At 39.6% G+C, this 23585-nt stretch overlaps 1 protein-coding gene across 4 annotated transcripts in view; it reads left to right on the top strand.

Annotated features, from left to right (window-relative positions):
• The window catches only part of LOC137179903 (uncharacterized), a 131178-nt gene extending 108594 nt beyond the window's left edge, over positions 1 to 22584 (top strand). For 3 of the 4 annotated variants that reach the window (XR_010927884.1, XM_067584964.1, XM_067584962.1), the window contains 3 exons: positions 9911 to 10006; positions 19582 to 19926; positions 22305 to 22584. Coding sequence is in view for 3 of the 4 variants with exons in the window: in XM_067584964.1 (XP_067441065.1) it covers positions 9911 to 10006; positions 19582 to 19888 (403 nt within the window). In the remaining variant the exon portion in view is untranslated. Of the gene's footprint in view, positions 1 to 9910; positions 10007 to 19581; positions 22087 to 22304 lie in introns of those variants that run through there. The other variant, XM_067584963.1, reaches the window with a different exon arrangement.
• The last annotated feature ends 1001 nt before the right edge of the window (positions 22585 to 23585 follow it).

The following is a 23585-nucleotide window of genomic DNA, read 5'->3' as shown; positions in this document are numbered from 1 at the left end:
CACACAGTCTTTTCTATTCTTGGTGTAATCTGTTAAGAGACTCATAGTCATTCACTTGTGGTTTATAGCTTTTAAACAATTTAGACATACTGAGTAAATTCACCAACTAGACAATAATTATATCAAAATTCTGGCCTGCAACTGAAGTTTCCTAATAAAGGAAATATAAAAATCTGCTAACTCAACTTAATTGATGAGAGTTGCACATGATGTGTATCTACATGTGCAAAGCAATTTGTAATTTACCCATATCAGCCAGACCATGAATTACCTTAATTAGAAACACCACCCGGAGCTCTTTCTATTGATCGCCCAGCACGTTAAATCAAAAGTAATGTCGGACAGTTACCCGAGAAAGCCATCGCTGATTAATCAGGCACTGCTCAATCATTACTCTTTTAAAGAATTTCCTCTACTCGTAACACATCTTACTTTTAACCCCAGTGTTTTGTATTTTTAATTTTCTTTTCCCAGCGCCTTATTTGATGTTTTGTAACTTTTCATGTGTTGCCAGTGGATTGCTGCCTTTAGAAAGGAGATGCTTCCCTTCTAGGGTGGCAAGGGTGTATATGCATGAATATTTTCCATTGATGAATACGATACGCTGCCGCTGCGCCTTTGATAGTCTCCTGCTCGACTCCTGGGTGATGTCATAATGGTGGGACGCCGACCCTGGGCAAAACATCCCAATACACAGCAGAGTGGAGCAAACATTAGAGCCCTTTGACGTCCTCTGTGTTTAATATTACAGGACTGTTTACAGAGCAGGGAGTTGGTTCTCTTGTCCACCAGGGAGCTCAAGTATGTTTAAGGTCAAGCCATCTCAGTTCCTCTTCAGTCAACTTCAGGATCTTTGATCACTTGTTGTTTTTGACTGTGCCGTTTTCAATCGTGGCCAGGTCTTTATAATGCATGAGGACATTACATAGTTATGAACAGCTTGGCAGGCAAGTCAAGACAGTGATGGAACTTGTTAGGCACTTTCAGAAAGAACTTCGTTCCCCGCAACGTACCTTAAGTTTTAAGGAGCAGTTCAACGATTTAGATCCATACCTTTCTCGTATCTGTACGCTAAATATGAAGCCACAGCCTGCAGTAGAAGAGTGTTTGTAGAGGGAAACATCTACAAAATGGGCCTACCAGTACCTCTAATTAACAGGTTATGTCACATTTGTTTAATCCGTATAAAAACCAAAATGTAAAATTTACAAGTTGTGGTTTTATGGGGGGTAATGTGCTGGACTCTTTATTGGCTGGAAGTCTCAACTGGTTGTCTGGCAACCTAATGGTGCTAACAAGACAACAGGAAGTTTCTACGCCTACAGATGTGAGATCTTCTCATGTTACCTTTGCAAGAAACCAAACTTTATTTCCATAATTGACGAAATACTGCTTAAACATTAGATAACGTAATAACACAAGATGCTTTTAACAGTTTTTGACTATAACTTTGTCTGACCTTTGTATATTTATGATCCATGAATGTTACTCATGGTGTAGAGTGTTATTTTATTGGTATATACAGTACAGTTTTGTCAGATAAACATCAAATCTTCACTGTTGAAGATCTCAGATTGAATGTTAGAATTTCAGAAGTTCACAACTTATAAAAAAGCCTGAATTGTTACCTTGAGTGTGCCAAGAGACAGCAAAAACCAAAATTAAGAAGTTGAAAGAAAAAAAGAGACATCTAAAGGGATCAAAAAGGTCACCTGTGAAACGCACATAGTCTGGTTGGTGTGTAACAGTTAAGATTTAGAGATTTTAATTGCTTAATGTATAATACTCATTGACTGAAGATGACTTATTGCTTATCCGGGGATTTATTCTTTTCGGCAAGGGTAAAAACATGGAGGGGAAGCGTTAAAGTCAAAAGCATTAGCTGGTGTTGTCAGTTCTCTTTTTCACACAACTTTTTGAAATCTGATACATCTCCCTCGGTTCTGAACAAAGGCAGTAAACATGTCAATGTGTACAAATGTTAAAGACATGAGGATGCTCATTTGCTGTAGCTCTTTTTAACTATGTACATGTGTTTATTCAGGATATGTTTATAGATTCTTTTATTTCCTTGCTTCACAAAACCAAATATTATTCATCTATTATTATTTAACCTCTAGAGAACATAGACAAGCTACAGTCTTAGTGTATCATGATTTAAAGTCAAGCTAGAAACTTTCATCAGGCAAATTCTGCTGTAAAGCATTGGACTTTTCTGATAATAGGAAAAACAAATACTGCTGTATGTCAGTATATGTGTAAATAAGAGTAAATGCACACAAATATGCTGATGACTCCCTTTACTGACACAATCAAATACACTGAAATGCCCCACACTTTTCTAGCTACTGAGCACAGGAGGCCTGTACAGCTTTCAACAAACAGTGACAATGTAATTTAACTAATTTCAGCCCACAAATTGGTCCCACCAATGTAAGTAAAATCAAATTACCTCCCTTCTCGTGAACTCTATTGTGATACACCCTCCTCTACATTATGTGATTACCCTGTTTTGTTTTAAATGACAAGAGTGGCATTAGTCTATATTTTTCTCGACAAATCCAATAAAAAGACCAAAAACTGTGTTAGTCCGCTACTCAATAATTTCAGACCTTCTTACTCTGTCTGAGGCGCTCAATCCCAAGCCCATTCTTTTGCTATATTGTTTCACTTTTAGAAAAAGGAGGAATAATTTACTAAAACAGCTGGGCACTGTTTTCGCTAAAAAACCAGGAGGAAATACTGCATTTGTTTGGGACTATTTTCAGCTGCGGATTACTGTACATTTGGTGCTCTAGTGAGTGTTTAGGGCAACGGTATGGCTCACTGATGTGTTTTATTACTTTCAATGGTTGTCTCTGGCACAGAGGCATAAGCTATATCAGGTCTTGGCTACACAGACAATACTTAATAAGATAAACTTAGTAAGAAACTCCAATTCAATAACGGCATCAGAAGTATGATGCAAACTTTTTGTTTTTAACTAGCAGTATGCATAACTTACAGTTTTCTGCACATGCAATAACTCCTTGGCTTTGTGGATCTCACTGTTGTGTGTTTATTTTGTGTAAGGGTTTATTTTTATCAGCAATAGTATATGTAACACCTGATGCCGAGACTTAAAATATAGTCTGCCTTTATGCATTGTTTTACAGTTAAGAAGCAAAACCTTTACAAGTGAATAGTCTCTTTTTTTTTGTTTTGAAAAATGGTGCAGGTGTTGAAATGATCTAACAAAGGTTACTGCCGGTGGAGGCGGGAGGAAAGAGGGAAGCTATCGAACTTGTGTCCTGGTTTCCCTACTAGATAATGATCTCTTGAAAGTGTGTGTTTTTTCCTCTTCTTCCAGTAACAGTGTGTGTGAGATGAAAGATAGTTCCGGGGCTAGTGCACCAGCGCACATCTGACTGAGGCAGGTGTTAGAAATGTAGATGGCTGGCGGAGACTAAAGACAATACAAATTTGAAGTGAAAACGCTACTGGCACGCCTCCTCTGTTCTTAACACGTGAAGCCCCAGGCCGATCAATTATTCATCCTATTGTGCGTGCGCGTGGCATAGTGTTAGTTCTGTAGTCGGAGAGGAGGTGTCTGTTGCAGTTAAAGAGTGAGCGCCACGTCGCTTGGCAGGCCCAGGTCTGTCAGCCTGTCTCTGTCTGTCTCTCTCTGCCTCTGTCTTGCACACACACACACACACACACACACACACACACACATACTCATGCACACACAGAGACACACACACGTAAAAAGCCCTTGTTCTGCCTGAGCCTTTTAATGATGGGATCAGGGGCGGGAATTGGTGGCTAAAGTGCAGCTCCAGTTATTTGAAAAAAAAAAGGAGAAAAGAAAGAGAAACAGAGAGCAAGAAGAGTGTGAAAGAGAGAAAGATGGGGTGGGCGAAGAAAGGGGGAGGAGGCGGCGCTGGTGGTGGTGGGGGTGTGCTTTGTACACTGGGGGTATTTTTCAAAGCAGTGCAGACTTGAAGCCATTGGGAGACTCCTTTGACTTTAATCTTGGCTGCTTCTTTGAAAATTATGACCGAGGACCACGGTTGCTTCATTAAAAGACATGTTCTGTTTCTTGTGTAGTTTCAGCCAGATTTTCTTTTTGTGCATGTGGTGCTGATTTCAGCTTTCCACCCTCGATGCTTCCAGCAGCCTCCTGAGCACCTTGCTGTGTTAAGGGCCACTCACTTTGGATTTGTGTATGTAAATAGACCAGTGAATGATAATTGAGCAGACGCACTTGATTTCCTCTCCACTCGTACCTCCTGAAGTGTATCCACTTTACTGTGCAGTACTCGAAATCATTTGTGTCTACAAGCTATTGTCATTTGTTACACATCATTGGACATTATGCAGATTACTCTTTTAGATGTGGTAGGGTTGGCATGTGGCAAAGCCTTTGACCTAACCTGACACCAGCGACTGGTGTGCATGTGCCGTCTCCTTAACTGGTCAACATTGGTATCATTTAACCTCGACGATGATGTGTTCCTTACCTTTACCAACTTCTGTAAACTAAATCAGACCTTAACTACAGATGTGACAGATCAAAAATCACTTATATGAGCTATTTTGAAACACACACAGAAAATATTGTGTTGTGTAGGTATGAGAACTTGTTGGTGTTTGTGGTGATGAATGGTTGTGTAGATCTGAGTATCAGTTTGTCTTTGCTTAATTTCAGCCCCTCGTTGGTAACCTCCTCACTGGTCACCAGTCTATTCTGCAGAAACATAGTAATAGGCTACTTGGTTTACAATTTAATGTTATCAAAGCCAAAAAAAACAACTTACTGGGACTTTATGTTTTTATCATTTGTCATTTCCAGATGCCACATTGTGGCAAAAACAAGAGCATTTATTTCTATTGACTTCTCCCATCAAGGAGGATTTAGTGTGAGGTATAGAGATTCTTTGGTTAAATCTGTTTTGGAAAAGTAGCCAGCAGAAAATACTTTGAATGTTTTGTAAATTGGTCTAAAAGTGTGGCAGCCAAAGGCAGCAAAACAACTGACTTAATGGCTCATCTTTATCTTCATCATTGCACTTTCCTGAGAAGCTTTCTTTTTCTTTTCTTTTTTTTTGTTTTGTTTTGTTGTTAAAGTATATTTTAGTGCTTTGCGATAGCGAATACATTTGTAGAAAGATTTAATGTTCAAAGAAAGATTCTCATCTTGTTTTTGTAATGTTCAAGTTAACATCATATATCAACATAACTTTGGGCAGGTTAATTGCGATACTGGTGTTTTTTATATCACTGCATACTTATATTTATTTAAAAATCATGTATTGTGTAAGCAAAAGTGCAGCTTTGGTTTAGAACTGTATGTAGCAGGATTGAATGACAGATACTGGCTGATATTAAATGTTACAGTTCTGTTTTATTGGTGAAACGATTAGACTCCTCCATTCACTTCTATCAGTTAGACATATTAAATGTTTCAATGAATAATTCATATGAAAACTTGCCCGTCCCTATCATCATCTGACTGGTCTCTTCTTTTTGCCTCTCCAACAACACAGGACGCCATTGTTACAACACCGTTTACAAAACAAACATGTTTGACAGAAAATACACAAGATCCATTTAGCAACTCGCACTGGCTGGTTGCTTCTCAACTGGTTTGTAACACTGCTCTAACACAAAAAGGTCACTGCCTCTCTCTCTCTCTGTGCAACACACACACACACACACACAATACAATATACAGTATATTGTAGATTTGATCCAGTGGCAGTAGGAAATGAAGGTAGAGAGATGAGACCTGTGTGAAATGCCACACAAAGTACTAATCGATCCCTTGCTGTGTTCACATACTGTGAATGCACAAATCAGGGCACAGCAAGCTGCCTCTAATGACCTGGACCAGGGGACACACACACACACACACACATACACATACACAACTGCAGTCTACAAAATATATATGTCCGAATAAATGCAAACACATAAACTACCTATGAACAGTTGTGCCAGCTGTCAGCGGCTGATCCAGGATCTTTTGCCCTCCGCTCCTTCATCATCGTCTAACCCCTCTCCCTCAAGTACTCTCTCTGTAAATATACGGTTCAACCAAATGTTGACTGGTAAATGCTTTATGAAGTGCCAGTGAATGCCACTGTAGTTTCTCAAAGCTCTGCCAGCAGGAAGCATCTGTAGGTTGTGATCCTCTGTAAACCGTATGGGTTTTAAGCATACTGTACATGCAGTATTAATGGCATACCAGTGCCACTGTCTGCTTAAAGACTGTGTACAGTATGTATAGTATGTGTGTGTGTGTGTGTGTGTCAGACACTGACAGACATTGAGTTTGTCTGCCTCTGTGTTCAAGCATGCTTGTTTATTTTAGCGTATGAATGTGATAACGCTCTTACACTAAAGATTATTTCCCCTTTTTGACCTTGTGAGCTTTGGTTTTCTCCAACATTGGGTCTTATTTTTGTAGTTTTTGTCACTCAAAAGTAACTGATGAGTTGTGGGTCCAACAAGGCCAGAAACATGAGTGGTCAGACAATCAGACAAACAACAGATCAACCAGATTATCTAAACCAGTGATTCCCAACCATGGATTCTTGTAGCCCAGGAGGTACTCAGTAGATCAGGTAATTTGACAGAATAGAAATTGTTATTTGATAAAAATATATCCACATATTTGGGTTTAGAAGGAAAATAAACACACAGTTATGATTACAAATTGGCACGATGCTGATCTTCAGTATAATTGTTGTCACAATAACCAATAAACTACCAGCTACAACCGACTGCACACATCTCCCACCAACCTGAGTGAGCTGAAACACCCGAGCATCGCCTGCTGTGACTGAGAATGTGTAACAAAACTAGTTAGCAAGTGAATCAAAAACAATAACTAAACGTAAAATCCAGCCCGTCCTCACAAGAAAACCAACAGTATAGGTCTAAAATTCAAGCCAAAATCATCTTACCAAGTCACCTTATATAGACGTCATCTGAACCGCGTCACTTCCACGGGTCATAATTACTATGGCCACTAGATGGCGTAAACGTAACTATAGGTTGTTTTTTTGCCGGCTGAATTTTAGACCTATGCCGTCGTTTAATTATGAGGATGTGTCGGAGTTTGTGCTACTTCAAGTGGTGGTAGTATATAAGTAAACTCAAGAGAAAAAGAGATTAAACCGAATCGTCAATAATGTTAGAATCACTTTTATGTATAAAAAATTACTATAAAATTACTATAAAAAATTACTATAAATATATCCAAAAATATCCACTTTTATGTTAATGTTATTAATAGTGTTAAATAACTAGTTTAAAATCCATTAAAATAATAATATACTTTTTGCATTTGTTTTCTCTTCCAAGTTTGTCTAACTGTTTTTTCTTCTTCTTTCTAGTGATGTGACCGCTTTCCCAGATCTCAGCAATTAACTCTGTGAATTCAGTGTTATTATAACTGATCAAAATTATGGCCAAACCTACAAAAATAAGTTATTTAATCAGAATTATACATTAAAGGGAGTTTGTGTGTGTGTGTGTTTCTTTAATCCTCATAAGTAGTGTTGTTCATGCTATTATCATCACATTTATGATCTCATTAGCTCCAGCAGTACTGGAGTTTGATTTCTTTGTCTTTTTCTCCCAAAAAAATCACTCTTAACATGAATTTTCTTGATCCATAACACAAACGCACACATAGGGTAAACCTTCTAAAATTCACCCATCCATAGTGTAACCTTGTTTTTCTCACTTGAAAAATTGTACAGTGCAGATAAGTCAAGGTAAATCCTCTCACAAAGCTAGATGTTTTATAAATCTATTCAGTGTTTATCAAATGGACTCAAAATTACAATTTTCACACTACGGTAATAAAAGCCAAACTGTCCCTCTGTACGCATACATGAAACAAACAAAGAGACATGCGGGGGCCCTTTGATCAATCAATCCATAAACAAACCCTGATGCAGAAGCCCTGCAATTGGGTATGTGCAGATCAAACTGTGTCAAATCATCAACGGGCGAATAATAAGCTCTTGTTCTCTGAAGGGCAGCAGTCACAACAGCACCATCAATTAGACTCCAGAGTTTGTGTCTTTTTCTTTTCTATTGATCGTGAGCTGAGCGAGTCAGACTCAGCTTTGTCTTGTACCATACCTTCAAACTCAGTTGTTTACATTATTCTGAAGATGATGGACAAATGATTCCAGGTTGTTTTTGAAAAGCGTTGAATTCGGAAGGGGTTAAATCACAAATGCTGCCATGCTGATGGGTGGAATTTGTGCCAGATTTTTTTTTGTTTTGTTTTTTTTCATTATTACCTGAAGTTTGTACCCATATTGTTGCAGTTCTTGGTGAGACATCTCTGTATGGTATATTTTAAGATAAGTCATTGTTTGATTTGTTTATATTTTTGTCCCTGATTGTGCGGCCACATAGGTAGAAGCTTCACAACTATGGATGAAGTTTGCAACATCTTTTTTTTTTTTTTTCCAGTCTGCTCCTTCTTGTTAGTGCATGCCTCACGCTGTGCACAAGAGTATTACCCTCAAAACAAGTCTGTCCTCTTTGTTTTGAGCTCTATGGGGACACCCCTTGCAAAAAAATAATGTTGTGGAAGGCAAGCCAAACCAATGTGCGAGAGAGAGCATGGAATCAATAGTGTCTTCTTTTTCTTACTTGATTTAAATGAGGGCTACCAGCTCTGAAGTTCCTTCTTGCCATGTTCATCTTGAAAGAATGTGCGCTGGTTGCACCGACTCCAAAGCCCAGCACAGTTACCATTGGCATATTAATAATTTAATGCAAATAATCATTGAGTATGCAGTTTGTGTGTGAATTTGAGCTGAAAGACAAAAGTAGAAAGTGGGGCCTCACATTGCGTTGAGGAAAATAAAGTGAGATGTTACACAGGCTTCTTTCTAGCGTCTCCGCGGGCGAATGCTGGAATGAATCCCCTCAAGAGCTGTACCATCTCATCTAGCTTTCTCTGATTTAGATCCTATCAACCCTTCTCATTTCACACTACTGTAATACGAGGTGTCAAAGTGTAATTTGACAAGGTTTCTCAGAGTAAACAGGCACTGAGTTTCACTCAACGTTTTAATTGTGCCCTCAAAGTCCCCCGGCCAGCTGTTAACTCAACCTTAGGTGATTTATATTTACGGCAAGGTTGCCAACTGGATTTGCTGTTGCTGGTGTGTACGTGCTCATGATTGTATATGGAGAGGTGACAGTTGTGATGCTAGTTTGTTAGAGGGTGTGTTGAGGTTGGTTAGGGGTAGATGGGTAGGGGGGGGTTTGGGAGGGGGTTGTTACACGTCACACAGACACAGAAATAGATATTATATTAAAGCTTCTCCTCAGCATGGTTGCTCTCAGGCTTCAACTCCAGCACCATTCCCTCAGTCCCATTAGACTGTCAATAATTCATGTCAGGGATTTCATGGGATTCAAGCAGATACTTTCGCCCGTATTGATGGCGAATTTCTTTTATTTACACGGGGCTTGTAATGAAATAAGAAGCCTCACATAACTCTGTACTTAGTCTGTAGGCTAATTTCTGAGAGAAAACAAGGGCTTGGTGGTGGTGTTGTGGAGGGGAGGAGAGCCGGTGGGGCTTTGGTTGTACTAAGGGTCCCAGAGCTGCTTTCCACAGCCGCTCTGCTTATCGCTCTCATTACAGGTCGCTCTTTTCTTCTTCACCCTTGTCCTGTTCTTCACTATTGGCAGGCACTTGTAATTCTGCAGTATTGTTGTTATCCATGCTGAGGAAAAAAAACGTATCTACTTTTGCTCTTTCTACATCCAGATATATTTTAGCAAAATTGTCTCCTAAAAATTTGCATATATAGTAATAATTTTCTCTGTGAGATGTTATTTCTGTTTGGATTATGTTCATTTACATTGCGTTTTTTTTACATTTCAGGAAGTGTGGCGTTCTTATATTGCTGAGAAATCGTACGGAGGAGGTCGGAGTTGATGATTTGGCGCACAAAGCATGCGCCCTGCATCGCATGTGTTGGTAGGTTTAGGCTACTAAAACACAAATGTACCTAGCAGTGCTATAGAGCAATGTTTTCATTAGCCGGTACCCATTTTGTTTGTATTTTTTGTTTCTAAGCACTTGCAATGTGAAAGCAAAAGTGGGGAAGAAGACTGCTAGTTAATATCAACAATGGAGGCTTCAAAATATCTGCAATTATACGCATTTGCAATTGTTTTGTGAGGAAGGAAAGGCAATCAATGTGTTTGTTTGGCCTCAGCAATTCACAGAGTTCATTTTGGTGAAAACACTGAACTTACAGTAATTATAACTTCACTAACAAAAAAAAATCCACTTTCGAATTAAGGAGAGATTTTGGCTTTGTTGTGCTTCTGAATTTTGTGATATTCAATAAAAGATATTTTTTAAATCTTGTAACCAACCACTTTTAGTTGCCTAAATATAACCATAAAAACATTAATCATGCATTAGTTGCCAGGAGCAGATATCATCAAGAAAATAAAGCGTTTGCAGTTAACAATTTTATGTTTCCTCACTATGTCGATAAAAAGCATAATCCAGGCAGCATTACTGTTCCTACTGCAAATTTGTTGTATATGAATGCAGTTTTTTCAGGTTTCTTTTTGTGCAAACATTCAACATACATAAGATTTTTTGGTGAATGTAGTAACTAATTAGCTGTCCTGCTTGAATCATCTAATTGTACTCAGATGACACGTTGCGTCTAACATCACAGCCTTTAAGGAAGAATGAAAACAGATTTCTATTTGGGAGAAATTTTCAAAATTCGATTGAGGACAATGTAATCTCCTGAAAACCACGGAGTTTGGAGGTTTTCATATGCCAACAGCACCATTTTATCCTCATCAACTGTGCTCAGTCCTGAATGAGATAGCACACAAGTGCAGTATATGTAAAAATTACCCTCTTATTAAGTCTTCTTGTAGGTTCAAGTATTCTGTGTTTTTCACCTTTACACAACACTATGTAAGAATAATTAAAATGCAAATGTATAAGCACTCATAAGTCCAAATGATCAAAAGGTGCTCTAACCAAGCACGAAAACAGTCATAAAGTGGTTTCATCACCTGCTATAACAATCAATTAAAATACAATATGCAAAGAACGTGTGTGTGTGTGCTCACCAGGATGATGTGGAATGAATCAGCGAGTGCCTGTGGACATTGTCGTACGGACATATTAGCAGCAGCACTGGATTCCTTAGTGTTTTATGTGTATAATTTCCCCCTGATGGTGGTCGTGGTTATACTGTTTTGTGTGTGTGTGTGTGTGTATGTGTATGCGTGTGTGTGTGTGCGTGTGCATGTGTGTGTCTGTCTGCCTGTCTGTCTGTCTGTGAAAGAGAGAAATAGAAGGAGAAAGAGGGAGAGAATGAGAGAGTGAGAGAGGTGATGTGGAAGGATGAGGGAGGCTGAGACAGGAGAGCTGCCCCCAGTAATGAGGCCCTTTTATGGGCTTTAATTTGTCCCGCTCCCCCGGGAGACTGATGGATGGCTCTCTTTATGCTCACTCTCTTTCTTTCCCCCATCTGTGATACAGAGGATTTATTTATACCCTGATATTACCTCTCTAACAAGTGCTGCCCTGCTATTACGACTGCCTGGCTCCTCCTGCACAGATAGATAGATAGATAGATAGACAGATAGATAGATAGATAGATAGTCAGTCTGTATTTTGTCTAAAATTACTGTAGCATGCACAGTGTATGTCTTTGTGTATATTATGCATATGTGTGTGGATATCTGTAGGCTTGCTGTCTGTGTACAATTCTTCCCCCTATTATTTTTTTCAGTTTATTTGTTTCTTTTCTGTGCGAGTGGGTGCGGGGGAAAAAACAAAACATGTTTGCCCCTGGGCAATTCATTGCAAATTCTGGCTGACTCCTGCTCGGTTGACTCTAGGGAAATGAAATTTAAAAACTAACTTAAAAGTTTATCACCAGTTGGCAGTTTTGGCAAGTGATAAAAATGACCAGTTGGAGAGGCAGATTTAGGTTGACAGCTACGGAGGGATGAAAATAGCATGCTGCATACGTTTACCTTGGCTGTTTCAAAGGAATGGGCACCACGCTGGCAGGGCTGCCGATGCCCATGTTCATCCATTCATCCACAGCTCAGGGGCTTGTCACCGCAGAAACTTCAAAGGAGAGTTTTGAGTCACAACAGTCATTCTGCATCAACAAACAATGTAGCAACATACATTTATGTATATATACAGTATGTATGGTTTTATTTTGGACAGTGGGCAGGTATTGATCATTTGGAAGCTCAAAAGAAAAAGTGATGCACAAGTGACAAAATGAAACAACATTCACAAGTAGAGAACATAATGGTTGTGCATAATGTTACACAGATAAACTCTGGCATTAAATCTAAATGTAAACAAAAGATTATTATACCATCAAAATACCAGACCAGTGATTTTACCACCAAATTAATCAACAACATATATTTACTACAGGGGTTAACACTGGTTATTCATCATGGTATTAAATTATTCATGTTTTCTGATAAAAGGTTTGTTTACATCTGTAGTGCTTGTAAACACATGTCTATATTTTCTAGGGTTGAAACTAAAGATTATTTTTATTATTGATTATTGCCCATTATTTTCTTGATTATCAAAAAATGTCAATAAAACCTTAGAAAAGTGAAAAATGTTGATTTCACCGTTTCCAAGATCCTAAGATGATGTCCTCAAATAGTTTTGTTTTAGCAGACTAACAGTTAAAAACTCTAATATACTCAATTAACTATAATGTAGACAAGAAAAACCACCAAATTCTCACATTTGAGAAGATGGAACCATCAAAGTTGACCATTTTTGCTTGGAAAATATCTTAAATGTTTAATAATCAGTCATTTCTGATAATCTTTTGCCTGTTGAATAATCAGTTTATCGAATAATTGATTTACCTCTATATTTAAATTATTATCAGTAGAGAAACTCTGCTACATGCAAGTTTTTCCACCTACAGTATGAGTCAAACTCTTTATTCATATATGTAATATACTGTATATGTGAATATACCTGTAAGTTATATGGTTAAAAATGGAGCCTCGTGGTAGTTCAGGCTGGCACTGAAGTTGTTTCATTGTCACATGTTCCATATATCATCCAGTCATATCTCCAAGACCTACCCAGGGCCATAGCTACCACTGAGGACATCAAGGTCATGTCCTCAATAATATTTCTGGGAATCAGAGCAGTGATATGACATCAAAAGTAGTTTATATTCTACTATTACTTCATGCATATTACACATGTTGTTTTGGTTAATTCTGATATTTGTTAGTCTAAATGTCTTAAAATTGGATTGTTTTAAGACAGGTTACAAGGTTAACAGGCAGGGCAGGGGAATCAACAGTTAGATTCATCATTTGAACAACATTTGAACTCAGTGTTTTGCTACCTGGAGCTCTTTCACCAGAGAAGAGTTCATGAACATCAGGGAACAACTTCTGCAGATTTATTTCCCAGCTTTCTCTTCCTGTCTATGGAATTACTGGACATTTTGGTCAAAGGTGCGCTGACCATTGTTCACGCAGTGAAACACTGGAGGAAAGGGAAACATGTTGGTGCGATCGTGCATCTCTGCAGACGTGGATCACGCACTCCATTATTTCTCTCTAACATGCGACCACTGTGCAACAAACTAGATGAAGTTCAGCTACTGGCAGGGAAGAACAGAGACTTTTCTTCATCTTCCATCTTGTGCTTCATGGAACCTTGGCTGCATGGATCGATACTGGACTCTGAGCTGCAGGCTTCCAGCTGTTCAGAGCAGATCGCGACACAGAACTCTCCGGCAAAACAAAAGGTGGAGGTATTTGTTTTTATACTAACAGTGGCTGGTGTAAAGATGTGACAGTGATTGCAGCACTGTTCTCCTGTTCTGGACACTTTTTTCCTCAACTGTAAACCCCTCTGTTCCCCCCTTGAGTTCACTTCATTCACTCTGGTCGGTGTTTACATTCCACCACAGGCCCACGTGCAGGATGCACAGTGCATGCTCACCGACCAGATACTGTGTTTGGACTCTTTCGTTATTGTCCTCAGCAACTTTCACAAAGGAAACTCAGTCACGAATTCTTTAAATATGGTCAGCTGATTAAATGGCTGACCAAAGAGGAGAACACTTTAGATCACTGTTACACTACAATCAACAGTGCCTACCACGCAGGTCATAGTCCACCTGATTCCTGCATACAGGCAGAAATTAAAACACTCTAAAGCTGTTGTGAGGACATCTAAGAAGTGGACCAGTGACACCATCCACCAGTTCCAGACCACCAGCTCTTACTGCCCACCACAGAGGCTCTCTCCTCCCCTACCACAATGATGTCTCTCTCCATCCTGGAGAAGGACGTTAACAAGCTGTTCAAGAGACAGAACTCCCACAAAGCAGCTGGACCAGACTCTGTCTCTCCCTCCACCCTGAAGCACTGTGTCAATCAGCTGTCTCTGGTGTTCACAGACATTGTCAACACCTCACTGGAGACATACCACATACCAGCCTGCTTCAAGACCTCCACCATCATCCCCATCCCAAAAAACAAGGACCACAGGACTCAGTGATTGCAGACCCAACCCATTGAGTGCCTTGTACTGTCCCACCTCAAAACCATCACTGACCCATTCCTGGTCCCCCTGCAGTTTGCCTAAAGAGCCAACAAGTCTGTGGACAATGCAGTAAACTTAGCCCTCCACTTCATCCTCCAGCACCTGGACTCTGCAGGAACCTACGCCAGGATCCTGTTTGTGGATTTCAGCTCCTCCTTTAGCACCATTATCCTGGCTCTGCTGCAGGACAAGCTCTCCCAGTTGCACATGCCTGACTCCACCTGCAGGTGAATCACCGACTTCCTGTCTAACAGGAAGCAGCACGTGAAGCTGGGAAAACACGTCTCTGCTTCCTGGACTATCAGCACCAGTTCCCCTCAAGGCAGCGTCGTTTTCCTTCTACTGTTCTCCTTATATACGAACAGCTGCACATCCAGTCATTAGTCAGTCAAGCTCCTGAAGTTTGCAGATGACACCACCCTCATTGGGCTCATCTCTGGTGGGAATGAGACCACCTACAGGTGGGAGAGCCAATGATGGTTCACCTCTACACTGCCATCATTGAGTCCATCCTCACCTCCTCCATCACCATCTGCTACACTGCTGCCACTGCCAAGGACAAGGGCAGACTGCAGCGTATCATTCATTCTGCTGAGAGGGTGATTGGTTGCAACTTGCTGTCCCACCTGCAGGCCTCCAGGACACTGAGGCAAGCAGGAAAGATCATGTTCAACCCCTCCCACCCCGGACATAAACTTTTTCGACCATTCCCCTCCGGCAAGAGGCTGCAGTCTATGTTGACCAAAACCTCATGCCACAAGAACAGTTTCTTCCTGACTGCAGCTGGCCTCATCAACAAGGCCCAGGACCCCCACTGACACATACTCTACCCCACTCATAGACACTACACATTATATTAATGTGAAATCTATAATCTTATATTGTACATCTGTGAACTCATCACATCTAACATGGTGAGTTACATTAACGCAACTATTTGTATTCTTTGTATTATTACACTTGCACAATACATATAGTGTTTATACTGTGAATATTTACACATTCCCAGTCAATATCCTGTACATTATTTTTTAAACTCAACGAGTCTCTTCACATAGAACATATTTCTACTTATTTTTTATTGTAAAATTTTATTAAATATTTATACCACCTGTCTTTTGTGGTAGTTGTGTTTTTCTCACTTTGTATAGACACTTGTTTTTTCTCTTACCTTCTATTTTTTGATTGTTATGCACCACAACACCAATGGCAATAAATCTGATTCTGATTCCAAGATATTTAGACCTGTACTGTAGAGGTTATACAAAAGTTGAATTCATAAATAAAATGTTGGATTTTTTTAAAGTAGAAAATCTTCCAGAGACTTTTGCTGGCTGGTTTAAATTCTTTTAAGTGGGGGTGTGTTGGGGCAATTTGGACTCAGGACCTCAGTATTTCTAAAATTCTTGCTGCCCTGGTCCTGTTTCTAAAAGTAGGCGGTGCTGAACTCTGCAACCACGCTGCTACACCACTGCTTGCTTTGAGCAATTTAACTCCCTCCTCCTCCCCAGCTTCCTCATCTATAGCATTTAGTTAAGTGGATTTTAATGTTTCTTTAAATATATGCTCATGTTTATCAGATGTTGTGTATCTCAGGTTCAGTTGGGTGTCGAATTGTTCCAGAGCATCACATGAGCAGAGCCACACCACCACACTAAAATGTATATTCTACTAGCAATTAATTGTTTAAAGGGTCCTGACTGAAATGATGGTTTGGGCTACCAATATTGTAAAAGTCACAATGCAAACTAAATCAATGCTGTAAGAATATGGTTCAAATAATAATATATGTAAAGTACTTTTAATTACACTTAATTTTCAGTCTTAACAGTTTTTGATTGTGTCATTCACCTGATTGTTTCAATGACAATTTAGTCTTGTGTGAACAGTAAAGTGAATAAAGAATAGCCACTGGCAATCTTCACAATTTCATCTGTGCCACAATACCACTAAAAGAAAAAACATGTCTACAATCCCAGCTCTGTTTTCTTGAAGATGAATCACAGCTTTTTACCTGTTTCTATCCATCCTCCATTCATCCCACCTCCCTTCAACTCGCATAAATGAAAAAGCAACACAGCAGAGTAAGAAGAAGAAGAAGAAGAGGAGCGCTGAGAGTAAACAGAACAAAAATATTGGTTTGCTTTCTTTCTGCTCTCTCTACCCCTCTGGATATGTGATCACTAACATCTATTGCATGTATTGAGGGCTGGGCGATGGTTTGGCACGTAGATTGTCAAATCACACCTCTGAGTAAGTCTTAGCTCAAGGCCCCTCCAGCTTACATAATCCTCTGATCTGTCTGCTGCTGGAGCAGGGCCAGCTGAGGATTGACAAACACACTGAGCAAGAAATGAGACACGCCATGCTGTCTTACAGGGCTGAGAGAGAGCAGTGACGACAGCCATTGTGAGTGGTAACACTGTCTACATGGATGCCTATTCTGAACAGAAATCCCACAGCATCATGAGCTCCCTGGTCAGAGATTTAGAGATAACAGCGTCAAACTTGTCCTTCTCCATGTCCGGGATTTTTGTTTTTTGTTTTTTTAACAGTCCCTTAAATAACTATCATCAGTCCTTACACATCTCTCCTTAAGGATAATTTTTCTAATAAAAGTAAGCAGGGTGGTCTCCCTTTCATTCTTCACCCTTTCACCCGCACATCTTCTATTTCCAGACTTACCCTGACCCTCCACCAGTTTGGCTGATTAGGAGGGAAGCCCACTTGCAGTGCCCCCTTTGGCAGTTCTTTTCAACTTCACAGTGTCCTGTGGTTGAGCTTGGATCCACTACAGAAAGCCATCTGCCCACTGTGATCGCTCGCTAAAGTGTCTTAATTAAGCCTCATTGCCTTTGTGTTATACGCCCCTCTTTCAAATGGACCCCAGAAAACACACAGAGAATAATAGAAACATCGTGTGAGGGAAATAGAGGCAAGGAGGTGAGAGCTGGACTTAATATTTACACACTGAGCCATGTGATATATCTCAATGAGTCATGTCACACTGTCTGACAGATATTGTCATTCCATGAAATGGCTGTGCTGTAGGGATTTTGTTTTTGTGCCTCACAGGAGAGTGCAGGCAGCGACTAGCCCCACTGATCTGCTATCATTTGCATGTTGAACACACCCATGACTCCTTGATGTTGACGTGGAACACTGGCTCTGCAATGTGCCACAGCTGCAAGGTCCAGAGTGCCAAAGTTACCCCACACACACAGACACACACAGACATATTCACACACACACGTACATGCATGTATGCATACCAAGGGATCCTCTGTCATCCAGTGTCCTGTTCCATGTCTTCATTTTGGGGCTGCCGATGAGACGAGTTGTTTTAGGGATACTCTCAGGACTTTCGATCTGTCAGCAAGTTGTTCAGCCTGCTTCACCTTTTGATCTGCAGGAAAAAGACTGAGCTGCTGTTGCTTTACTACAACGCTTGTTCTTAGCAAACTCAGCTATACACAAATGCAAAAACCTGCTTTTTAAAAGTGATTTAATTGCAATTGATTGATGATTGATGATTTCATTTCAGACTGCCATTGGTTTCAGTTTATGTCACATATAAAAATCAACTCACATTACTAACATTCTTAAGCAAATATGCAATCTGCTTTTGAATGTTAAGTCACATTATTCTATTTATTTATTCATAGTAGTTATGTCTAGTGTATTTTGGGATAATGATCATGATTTTTCAGCCCAGTAGGCCAAAGAATAACATCCATATTAGATGATTCCACACCACACAATTTACATCCAGTGCCAAACTTCACTGCCAATGCAGGAAGAAGTGTGCCCTGTATGTAGTGAGTCGGAAAATCAGGGTCTAGAGGTCAGGGTGGTGGATTGGCGTGAAGGGTGTCTGACTTTCCCACAGACCGGAATTTGCATCCTGTCACAGATGTGTAATTAATTTTATAATATGTTGAGAGTTATGCCTTGTTATTACTGTAACAGCAACGATGATGTTGTTTCCCTAACCTTCACCAAATGTTTTAGTTGCCTAACCCTTAAAACCATAACCGTAGTTTATATACCATTACCGTGATCTTTAATATTGTAAATAGCAGATATTTTTTAAATGTTGGCAATAGATGTTTAAAAAAATGATATCTTGAATGCCATTAAAGCTTTTCAATATCAACATTCTTATCTGGCAAAAGGGTTGTAATTGTAATTTTTACAGATTGCAAGCAGGAACTGGTTTGAAAACTGGTTTGTGTATCCTAGAAAGCGCAGACATATAACGTTTGAGAGTTGGCTGCCCAAACTATTTCAAAATCAAACCAAGAAGACAAATAATAAGCAAATATTGATGGCAGATGGAAACCAACAGCTTGTGAAAAAACTTAGTAGTTTTGGAAAATGATCAACAGGATGTGTTGTTTATGGGATAAAAGATGAACAGATCATGTTGAAGTCACTCTGGAATACTGAAATACTTGTGTCAAGGCAAATATCTAATTTTAAGTGTATTTACTGTCACTATCAAAGAAAAGTAGAGTTGCAGATAATATTTGTGTGAATATAAATTTGGTGACTTATATTAAATGTGGCAATAATATAATATGGAGGAAAATATATGAGGATTTTTGTATCAAATTTAAATGTAAACTGTGTAAAATGATGTATTTAAACAGTAGTGGAGTACACATGAAAGTACAGTACAAATGTAATGTAATGTATGAGTATCAATAATAAAGTCCAATTCCATCAAACAAAGCAAATAAAAACTAGTTAGGCAAAGTAAAAATAATATTTCTAGTATACACCTGATTTAATGTGGCTTTTGAAAACAGATGCGCTGCTATCATCTTGCCTCTAATATCTCAAGGCCTGATTGATCCTTCATTTGTCACAGTCACAGAGAGAAAAATCCAAAAGTACCTCTAACTGTTCTTTTTTTTTCACTTCCTCCCCCTTTCTTTTCTTCACAGTCTTCCTTTCACCATCCATTACAAGTGTGTGACAGGTTCCAGACGGGTTGAGAGGGGAGAACAATGTGTTGTGACCCTCAGTACCGCCCTCCAGCTCAGCGCCTGGCTCCAACTCCTTCTCCCAGCAGGCCGTGGGGGGCCTGGCCGCCGCCCCTCTGCCCGCCTCCCGCCTCCCCCCTCCCCGCCTCACACCACCACCACCACCAGAATCAATCGCTCTGCGACACCATACAAACGATCCACTGAAGTCCATGCATCACAGTACAGTGCACCACCAACAATGACCAGCCATGTGGTTCAGGACTGAGAGAGAGGGAGCGAGAATAAGATGGAGAGTTATTATGGGTAAATATAAAATTGAAACACAAGAGGAAAGTGAAAATAGAGAGACAGGGAAGCAGAAAAAGCAGAAGAATGAAAGCAGAAATACAAACATGGTGTGCATGTTAGGCCTGACTGATATGTGGAAAATATGTAATTGCGAATTTTTTGACCAATATTGCAATTTAAAAGGATTTTCTGTAAATTATTATCTACAAAATCTTCAAAATAATTAAATTTAAAAGATATTTTGCATTGTAGAATATCATATAATATGGGTATAAACTGCTGATTTTGGACAGGTGTGTTATTTATAAAACTTAACATGTCTGACAATATCTGACTTATGAATGATATTGTTGACAGCTCTGCACTGTAGCTGCTTAAGCTAACGTCAACGTTAGCTTCACAGACTGTTTCACAGCCCTGGATTCTGAAAGTCCAGATTATTTAGCTTTTAAGATGATAAACAACAATATCATGTAGTTGAATCATAAGCAGGAGATTTCGATAACTCTGTCCACCAGCTGTCATTTACACTGGACAACTACTAAGCTACCTGCTCGCTACTTGTCTGTAATTGATATGTGGCAATCACCTAGATCATTTATCTAGAGCATGAACAACTCTGTTGGTGCTCTTAGCCATGCTAGCAGCTAAGCTCCAGGGAGGGTAATGCTGGTCTGTCGGACCAGAGTGGTCCAGATTGCCATGACATTCATGGTTCCCAGAGGATGACTCCTACTGACTTTGGTGATCCCCTGAATTTTCCTCTACAGTCACCATGACATTAACATTTTTTGCTTTGTGTGAAATGTCCCAACAACTATTGGTTTAACTGCTGTGAAATTTAGGACATACATTCATGTTCCCCTTATGATGAATTTTAATGTTTTTTGTGATCCCCTGACTTTTCATCTGGCACCATCATCAGGTCAAATGTTCTTTTTGTCCAATACTTTTATTTATCATCAAAAATCTGTAAAACAGGATGTCCTGGTAGCCTACTGGTTACAACCTAAGACACGTCCCCATATTGTCCACACTTCGCTTTCGGCAACAGACCTGTCAAATGAAGGCAAAAATGCCAAAAGAATCATCCTTATAAAAAACACAAAACTAATGACATCCCCATTAGCCTTAGCTGTACTTTGTGTTTAGTGCTAGCATGCTGACATGTTAAACTAAGATGGTGAACATTAAACATTATTTCCGCTTAACGTCAGCAGGTTAGCATCGTCATTTGTTAGCATGCTGACCTTAGCATTTAGCTCAAAGCACCACTTTGCCTGAGTACAGTCTGACAGAGCTGCTAGCATGGCTGTAGCCCAATGTCTATTCGTTCATCAAAATAGTGAGTATACAATTTTTGGACAATAGGCAACGACATACGGAAAGCAACTTATTATTAACCAGACATTACCAGACACATTACCGGACATTTGGCAGCAACAGTTGTCAATATAGCTAGCAAAATCAGTAGTTGTCGACTAAACCGTTCAACTCTTATAGCTTGTTAAAACACTGTTGATTATGTAAGTTATACTTAAAATCATGGCTCTTGTGATTTGAAAATTGTTCTCTTGCGAATCCTGTTTTAAAAATGATTAATCAATCGGCCCTAGCAAAGGTGTAGAACAACTGCAAATTTGTCCAAGCTTTAATTATATCCTGGTGGATTCAGTGTGCGTCTGAGGTCCTTTCTGGTCAGCCACTGCTATTGTTTACTTCAAGTGTTGTATTAATCTGACTCCCAGAGGTCTCCCGGGAGCCCAGTGCCCTCCCTCAAACCTCCCCCACCCTCTCTCTCTCTCACACACACACACACACAGTAACACACACACAGTGTACGATACGAAAATTGTGTTAATTTACCCAGCCAGTAGTATTAACCATATTATATCAAATAACTGCCACAGACAATTGGGCAGCCAGCCCCGTGACTTCATTTTAATTGATTTTCTTACATGCTCTCAGCCGCGGATGATTTGGTTTCCCTCTGACACTATGTTTATTAAAGGCATATTGCATAAAGGAATAAATAGATATTGTTGGTTGGATTTATATGAGCTTTGAGGGAATGCAGAGATTCGCCCCTTGTTTTAATATAAGTCTGACTTTAAGTGTTTAGTTTGATTAAAGTCAATATGTTTGTTTAACCTCCGGGCCAAAGGGACACCTTAGTGTGTGTGTGTGTGTGAGTATGTAATGGTGTGTACGTTTTGTGATGGAGAGAGTGAAGGAAATTGAGAGATGTTTATATTTATCCCAACCTGTCCATCACAAGGATTCACTCAGCTACCTGGGTGAGCTGACTTCATTGGAATATGTAGCGCTGTGCATGAATAGAGCTACTCTACACTGACCAGAAACCAGTTTTTATTTTCTGTCTTTTCTTCAAGTGGGATGGCTGTGAGGAGACCCCAGGACCATTTCATCTTGAACATCCTTTACCAGCTGTCTCAGTCTTAAAGGCATGCTGTTCAGCCCACAGAAAATCCCACTAATCATCTTTTTGTGTTTGAGGGCACAATATGCTGAAACAGGCAGGGTGCACTCACACACACACACACACATATATACACATAAACACACACACACATACACACACACACACACACATGCAGACACTGCCAGCCTGCTGCTCTCTTGTCCCCATGCCCTGAGGGGTAGAGAAAGAGGGAGAGGAGGGGGGGGTTTCAGTATAATCACTTGTTAGAGGTCTGGCTCCGTCCCCCCCCCTCTCTCTCTCTCTCTCTATCTCTCTCCTCTTCTCTCAGGAACCTCCTTACTCCTCCTCTGACTGTTCTGTCCATCCACCAAATCTGTACAGTATCTCTCTCTCTCTCTGTTTACCCCATGACTTCCTCCTCTGTGTCTGCCGCTCTTCCTCCTCTGTCTTTAAATCCCACTTCTCCCTCTGTCTGCAACTTTCTCCCTCATCAACTGTACAGTAACTCTCTCCTCTGTCTCTCAATACAGTTTGGGAATATGAGTTTATATTTAATAGGAAAAATTAAGGCTTGGTAATCTAATTTGAAACAGTAATGGTTGAAGATATTTGTGTTATATTACTGAAAGAAAGCATTATCTGTATGGGGAAAGACATAATTGAACTTAAATGAAGGAGTGATGAGCTGAATCAAAGACTACTGGTGAGCTGTATTAAATTGAATGTGTCAGCTTTTAAAATATGTGTGACAGTCAACACTATTGTTTCCGGGTTTTAAAAGGAATATGAAGCACAGAGTTAGAAAGAGGTCAAATTTCCAATTTATCACAAAAACTGCAGATTTATTTGAAGTGTCAGGAGAATCATGTGCATCAGTCACAGATCAAATCTCACAGATGGGTATAAAAGAGCAGTTTAAAATGCAGTTGCTCAAAAGCACATTATGTTGCCACAGCGCCTAATGATCACTTTTGTGACAGTTTTATGTTAAAAGTAGAGTTTATACTAGAATTAAGAGTCAAATTACACTAGAATTTCACCTTTGGCTGAAAAGTAACAGTTTTATGGCAACTTTCTGAGAATTTTTGCTTTTGAGACACAAACTATCTAATATTTAATAATATGTGTGAAATGTTGTTGAAAGGAATTTTTAATATTTCCTCATCAATTATGTAGATAAATAACCATCTAAAAAGTTTAACTACGGTTCTGTTGTCATAAAATATTTGCT

The sequence above is a fragment of the Thunnus thynnus genome, chromosome 3, assembly GCF_963924715.1.
Source record: "Thunnus thynnus chromosome 3, fThuThy2.1, whole genome shotgun sequence".
NCBI lineage: Eukaryota > Metazoa > Chordata > Actinopteri > Scombriformes > Scombridae > Thunnus > Thunnus thynnus.
This window is presented reverse-complemented; position numbering and strand designations above follow the sequence as displayed.